The sequence below is a fragment of the Botrytis cinerea genome, chromosome 6, assembly GCF_000143535.2.
Source record: "Botrytis cinerea B05.10 chromosome 6, complete sequence".
Lineage (NCBI taxonomy): Eukaryota > Fungi > Ascomycota > Leotiomycetes > Helotiales > Sclerotiniaceae > Botrytis > Botrytis cinerea.
Window position 1 is genome coordinate 1,065,976 of NC_037315.1, and position 6,740 is coordinate 1,072,715.

Sequence of the window (6,740 nt, forward strand, 5' to 3'; positions counted from 1 at the left end):
TTAGTAATCCATCTCAACTTGTAATTCCTGAATACCACCACTACCGTGCCTACCTAATGTTCATGTCATGTTCTTACCTCTGCCATCACCCTCGCATTTGAACCAATCACGTTACAGATATTTCTAAATACGACATTCCTTGTTTCTACCCTTTCTCTCTTCACTCTTCACTCTTCACTCTTCACTCTTCACTCTTCACTCCAAACACACGTTCCGATGCTTAGGCAGCCAAATTCTTTTGCAGTTTTGGCCATCATCCACGAACCACTAACCACCAGCCATCAACCATCAACCATCAACCATATCCGTCTCCATACCCCAGAGTCCAGGTGATCCCAATTTACGTACATGCATCGTTACCCGGGTAGACATGGAAATGTCAGCTCTCCCAGTGTCTACTTCGTATCTGGTACCCCTTGATCTCCTTCATCGCCTTGATCTCCTTGATTGCGAATTGCCTCCAAGGGATACCAAGCCCTCAGCCACACCAGCCCTACTTTTGAGAACGATGAGGCTGCAGAGGTGCCAGTAATCTTGCCTAGGTAATTCTGACAGCGGATGACGGATGACGCCGTAAATACAATTCCCCCCAAGACACCCATTGCTTTCTTGGCCGATAAGCTTACTTGGCCTTAAGAACGTCCAACGCTTCTCTCTTCTCTCACATTTCATACAAGAGAGATTTCCATGCATCTTGAATTGCCCTAAGGATATCTAATACTATCATTGACTTGATTGCAAGCCGATGAATTCGCCTCGTTCGAAAGTAGACAAAAGGTCATGCCGGCGATCCCTTTGACCTCATTGAATAACACAATAGTCAATAATAACACCGTCACAAATGCTACAAGTGATGTATTGCAAGTCGTATGCGCATGGCCTGTATCTGGTCAGTATGGGCCAGGTTCCCGGGTTCTGTAAGCTTCTCCGTTTCTCCACCAGTCTCTCCAGAAAATTCCACTCCACCCTACGAAAATACTGCCAAAAGCGCCAAGTTCCTAACATCTAGATTCTTCTTTCTACAGATACTATGTTCTCGTAGCAGCATGTGTTTTTCTTCGGAAACAACAATGGCTGAAAGAAGCTTGTTTGGCAGCTGCATTGCTTTTCCCCGCCGTTGCTGCACTTCATGGAATAGTCCTTGCAGCTGTCCATGTGGATGGTAAGTACCTCATGAAACAGAAACCGTCCCGTTTGTTTGACAAGTCATGATTTAGGTGCGGTTGATATGGATATATACGGAGCATTCCAGCTCTGCTCCATAGGTATTTTAGCTGCACCGATAACTGTAAAGCTATCACGGACATACTTTTTTGAAACACCTGGCCGAAATACCATCTTTCTATGGACTGGATTGATATTTGCTGGTAAGTATTAATCGTCAAAGTTTCAGCGAGTATCTGCTAATATTTCTTCTCCTCACAAGGGTTGTTAAGTTTAACTGTGGAATTCATTAGGATAAGCACAAGTCCTTGCTTAACCGATGGTGACGGACATCCAGCCTACTTCACTCTAGGAAATTTTACCTATGGCTCAACATGTGGTCTTACTTGCGATGTCACCTCTGGCCCTTTCTCCCCGCTGCGTGGCGGCTCAGCGAATAATATCTACGTTATCCCCGCACCGAACAAACTCACCTTCGACACTGTTACTCTTCTCTCGGCCGCATGCTGCATTCCTGCTATACTCTCACTTGTGTCTATGTGGAATAAAATCCGTGAGACGAACTGGAACAATCGTTTTGGCCATAAGGAAGAACGGATCGATGCGCCGATCGAGGGCACCAATAATGCAACTGTTGGGAAAATGAAAGAGGTCAACAGCTTGATTAGGTTCTTCCTAAGCGCTATCGAAGTTCCCGTATTCGTAGGCGCGGTGCTGGCTATTCTTATTCTTGGTGAGAGGAACTTTTTCAGCCAACAAGTCGCATATCAAACTGAGCCCATAGCAACTATCGGTATGTACCTACCTCCATATGGAGATGATTCATTGCTGACTCTAATTGTTCTCGTTCATAGGTCAATGGGCACCCATTGTCGGCACTGGACTAGCAGTTTTCGGGTCCTTGTACCGTCTCTTCGCAGCAAATATGGAAGCAGACGAAGAGGAAGTATATCAAAATACTTCAAAAGATCTCGAACTCCAAAAGCGGGGAATTGGTCTCGGCATAACCTCAGAGTCATCGCCATGTCCCTCTCTGGGTGCCATTGAAGTGGTGCGCCAAAGTCTTTCGAATAGTAGCGGAAGATCTTCTCACGAGATAGAGCATCACGAAATAGCTCAGACTTCAAGTAACCAGCCTTCACTTGGCCTAACCAAACCGTCATCCGACGTGGGAAACAGACGGAAAGTAGCCAATGTTTTGACCGCAATCGGTAAATACGTCGGTACTCCGGCAGAATTTCGTCTAAACGACTCCGAATTCAGACATGGAAGGGCTGATGACTTTCCAGAAATTCCTGGAGAAGATCAACGAAATCCAAATCTTCAGAGTATTAGGAAAATGTATAATCAACCCCGCGATTCCGATGGAAATATCACCCCCATTTCGCGTCCTTCTCGAGCACCTAGCATAGATGGTAGTATTATCTCAGGGCTTGACATTGAGTGTGGCACAGGGACTGCCGAACCCTCGTCACCTCGGTCGCCAACTTCCCAATTCTCTCCTTCGCCAGCAAACGGTGATAAGCCAAGGGCACGCCGAGATACCCTCGAAGTTCCCTCACAGGTTCATCACAATCTTACACGATATGACACCTCAAGGTCTGAGGGTCAGACCTCGCCTCTCATTGTAGTTTCGTCCGAAACTATAGTTATACCTTCTCTAATACATACACCTCCTCCGAAGTCTCCCGCACCACCTTGACCCCTTAAGCGAACCGAGGAAATACACAAATGAAAATCTCGGACGCCTTCCATAACAAGCTTTTTCCAGCCGTTCATGGCTTCACAGAATCTAGACTCAGTGACTCTCAAATAAGGTTTGTTTTCGTCGAATACGGTGATCCACGAAATCCGGGCTATATTGCATGTACAGAGGCAGTCCCACTTATTTGACGCTTACGATTTTGGATTCACTGAATGGGATTGTGCATAAAGTGAGATGTTATCACCTACTATCAACAAATCAGAAGGCTCAAAATGGAACTGCCATCATGCGCCCAAAATTTTTAACAAACACGACAAATCGTTATGACTTGATGGGCTCTGGTAACAGACAGGAAATATAATTTTTGAAAAGCTTAAGGAGAAGTTTGGGGTGGGAATTGGCCGGAAGAAATATTCTACTTCGAAGTAGTCTCAAAATTTACTAAATTTGGTTACGGATACTTGGCCACTTTTAGCCAAGACTTGGACGCTTTCATCGGAAAATTCTTCTTGGCCGGCAGTTATTTCCACCCAGAATACTACAATGTAGATGAGGAATAAGGTTTAAACAGCCCGACAATTTTATTTGCTATTTCCGTGGGCCCGTCTCTAAGCGTTGAAAGCCTCAGTGTATGCTCCACAAACCTACGGCATGCTCCTCCACCAATTCATTAGCCGCGAAGACTTATCTACCGCTCCCAAAACCGTGTCAATTCAAGGAACCAAAGGCACATCGTTTCCAAACAATCATACCAAGTAAGCGTGCGTCATTTCGACAAGCACACCCTTTACTGTGGGTATGATGCATGAGAGTTTGCGTTGTTTATTTTGGGTCTCAACGCAAATTATCTCAATGATGGGTATCTGCACCTCATTTGGTGCGTTTCTGCTTCAATTATGGGGAAAATTACTCCAGTATACGGTCTATAAGAGGATGTGAAGCTGATAGTTCAATCGTCAAGTCAATCTTGAAGTCAATTTTGCGCGAACCGCACCCCCACATTTCTTCTGTGCATTCAAATCTTCTTTTTCTCTTCAATCAATTTAGGTCCAATGGGCCTTTCGTATTCACTACTATAGCTTTGTGGCGTTAGTGGACTTCCCGATTACAAGAGATATCCATCTTTCCGTCTCGCTTGATACTTTAGCTTCCTACCGGCATTAGCTCATGTACTAAAGTCGAACTAGACTTTTTTCATCGAATCACATACGTTATTTACGCGTACCTGAAGATCTTACCTCCATTAAAGTGTGGTGATAGTTATATGTCCGCTCGTGAAAGAGCCTTTAGCAAAATGCCGTACTGGATAGCACTGCGAAGTTGCATGCACATGTATAGATGTGGAGAAAATTTCTAGTGCACTCATCCCGTTTCTTAGATGGGATTTCTCGATATCAATACATGTAAATGTCGTTGAATTCCATGATCAGTATGGTTTGTTGTGGAGAATTTATGTTTTCAAACATATTTCATTGCGATATCTGGGCCTGTCATTCATTGTTATATAATGGCGGAAGATCGAGGTCCTGAGATTGGTGAGTTTACATCACAACATGATGGATGATTTTCATCAAGGCTAAATGTTGTTCAGCTGTTGTTCTTTGTGTCTTCATGGGACTTTCGTGGCTGTTTTTTTCTCTTAGGGTCATTGTCCGTTTATTTATTACGAAATCTTGGAGCTTTGATGATTCTTTGCTTGTGGTGTCACTCGTCAGTTCTCCCTTCAAAATTCATTCCCTTGACTAATAGAATCAGTTTCTATACACTCTCTACGGCGCAGCAGGATTACGATCTGTGAAATTTGGGAGTGGACAACACACCGATCAGATTTCACGAGAAGATCTCCCTCGAGCTCTGCGGGCATGGTGGTTTGACGAGTAAGTTGACCAGATTTCTTCTCTCGAGGAAACTTGCCATGTTGCGTTATTACATTCCAGCTTGGAGGCCAACACCTGGAATATAGCTAACAATTGCTCAGAAGCCTCTATGCCCTCACAACTCTTTTTGTTCGCCTTTCAATCTCTGTGTTCCTTCTCAGATTGTCCACTCGCTCACTACATAAGAGCATCATCTACGCAACCCAAGCTTCTGTCCTTATTTTTACCATTGTTTTCATTGTTCTCGTTGTTTGTCAATGCACCCCATTTGACTATTTCTGGAAGCAATATGAAGGTGCAACAGGCTTCTGCGTAGATAGCAGTATAGTTCCAGCAGCCAGCGTAGCACATTCCGTTATAGGATTTACTGTGGACTGGACGCTTGGTCTCTTGCCTATCTGTATTATGTGGGATTCGAAGATCAGTATGAAGGCCAAAGTCTCTATTTCCGGTGTTCTTTCTCTTGGCTTACTGTAAGCCATCCATAAATACACAAACCATGAATAAGATTTTGATATATGAAATTAGAGCTGGAATTGCGACAATAATACGCATACCTTTTATCAAAGTCCTGCCAATTACGAATGATTTTCTATACGCAACCACAGATATAGCTATCGTACGTGCATCCACAATATTTCATTAACGTTCTAATTTCTCTTAACTAATTCTTATCCAGTGGTCTACCGTTGAGCCCGGCCTCGGAATAATTGCATTCAGTGGCGCGACTCTCCGCCCTCTTCTCCGTCTCTTCTTCCCCAAAACTTTCTCTTCACTTTGTCCCAATGAATCTCTCGGTCAAATCCAACCATATAGAACCACTTATACCGAAAGGCCAAACTATATATATAATATGAATCTCATCGCCAATAAACGAGCTTCCACGTATCGAGATTCAAATTCTACATATACGGCTTTTGATCAAGATTCGAGGGTCTCGAGTTTTACTTCATTTTCTTGCAGTACTTTAGTTGATAGTGCGAGAAGTTCTAGAAGTGCAATTGGCATGGATAAGGGGAGAATGGGGAGCGTCGGAATACTGGGAGGATTGAGGATGTCGGGGTTTAGCGTCAGAGAGGTGGATGAGGAGTTCTTTTGCGAAGGAGAATCGGGAGACAAGAAGATAGAGAAGGAAGGAAGGGTACAGGTTACAATTGAAGAGCTTTCAGACGAGAGTATAGAGGGTATAGATATGGAGGTGAGAAGCAGAACAAACTCGATGATGAAAACAGAGGATATGCAGTGGCCTCTCGAGAGTGGGAGTGGAGGTTTGAGTGTAAGGACTTTGACAAACGAGCTGTTTGAAAATAGGGAGTGGCCGTTGAGGCCAAGGAGTGATAGTGTGAGGACTTTGGTCAATTCTAGGTGTTCTTCTATGGGACCGGTTGGGACTGTAAGAGATATGGTTTAGCTATTGATTTTTGTTTGAGAAAATAGGTCGGGTTTTCGGTCTGGTGCTTTGAGAGGGGTTAGATGATAGGCGTTTAAAACTCAGGCCATACTAATGGACGCCGGCTGGATATATAATGTGAGGTTTCGTCGTATATAAAAATATAGACAGAAGAGAAGGTAACATTAGAAGAAACATAACATTGTAAAAAAGACTTGAAAGGATTCTCTTGCCAAAATCTCAGTCGGGACACACCTGACAATCTAATACTTGATAGAATTCTGTTTTGCAGACCTGCGGAAAGTAGAAGAGAGGGCTCGCAAAATCACCTCTCACTTACATAGGGGCTATTCCATCAAATTTTCCCCTTCGATTTACACTTCTGCACTCTCCATCCTTCACTGTCTACTCTCGACACCCTCATCTTCGTCCCCTTCGTCCCCAATTCACATCTCATATTCGCTACTTCTATCACCCAAATCCTTTCCTTGTTACATATCTATTCATAGTCTCGGATCCAAAACCACCTTTTGAATCTCTAAAAGAAGAAACCTCACTCACGGCATCGTATCTGATGTTCATATATATCTAAGAGATCTGGAGA

At 43.8% G+C, this 6,740-nt stretch overlaps 2 protein-coding genes across 3 annotated transcripts; both read left to right on the forward strand.

Moving 5' to 3' along the window:
- Nucleotides 1-45: 45 nt before the first annotated feature.
- BCIN_06g03090 (hypothetical protein) lies at nucleotides 46-2,918 on the forward strand. The gene is made up of 5 exons (XM_024693437.1): nucleotides 46-917; nucleotides 1,026-1,162; nucleotides 1,218-1,367; nucleotides 1,427-1,957; nucleotides 2,019-2,918. The coding sequence occupies exons 1-5, from the start codon at nucleotides 781-783 to the stop codon at nucleotides 2,864-2,866; spliced, it is 1,803 nt and encodes a 600-aa protein (XP_024549223.1). The 5' UTR covers nucleotides 46-780; the 3' UTR covers nucleotides 2,867-2,918.
- Nucleotides 2,919-4,117: 1,199 nt separating this feature from the next.
- Nucleotides 4,118-6,390, forward strand: BCIN_06g03100 (hypothetical protein). 2 transcript variants are annotated; one of them, XM_024693438.1, is made up of 6 exons: nucleotides 4,118-4,404; nucleotides 4,461-4,579; nucleotides 4,625-4,746; nucleotides 4,848-5,219; nucleotides 5,275-5,365; nucleotides 5,426-6,390. In XM_024693438.1, the coding sequence occupies exons 1-6, from the start codon at nucleotides 4,377-4,379 to the stop codon at nucleotides 6,155-6,157; spliced, it is 1,464 nt and encodes a 487-aa protein (XP_024549225.1). In that variant the 5' UTR covers nucleotides 4,118-4,376; the 3' UTR covers nucleotides 6,158-6,390. The 2 variants fall into 2 exon arrangements, with proteins under 2 accessions (XP_024549225.1, XP_024549224.1); XM_024693439.1 differs by lacking the exon at nucleotides 5,426-6,390 and having other exon boundaries at nucleotides 4,848-5,341.
- Nucleotides 6,391-6,740: the final 350 nt, after the last annotated feature.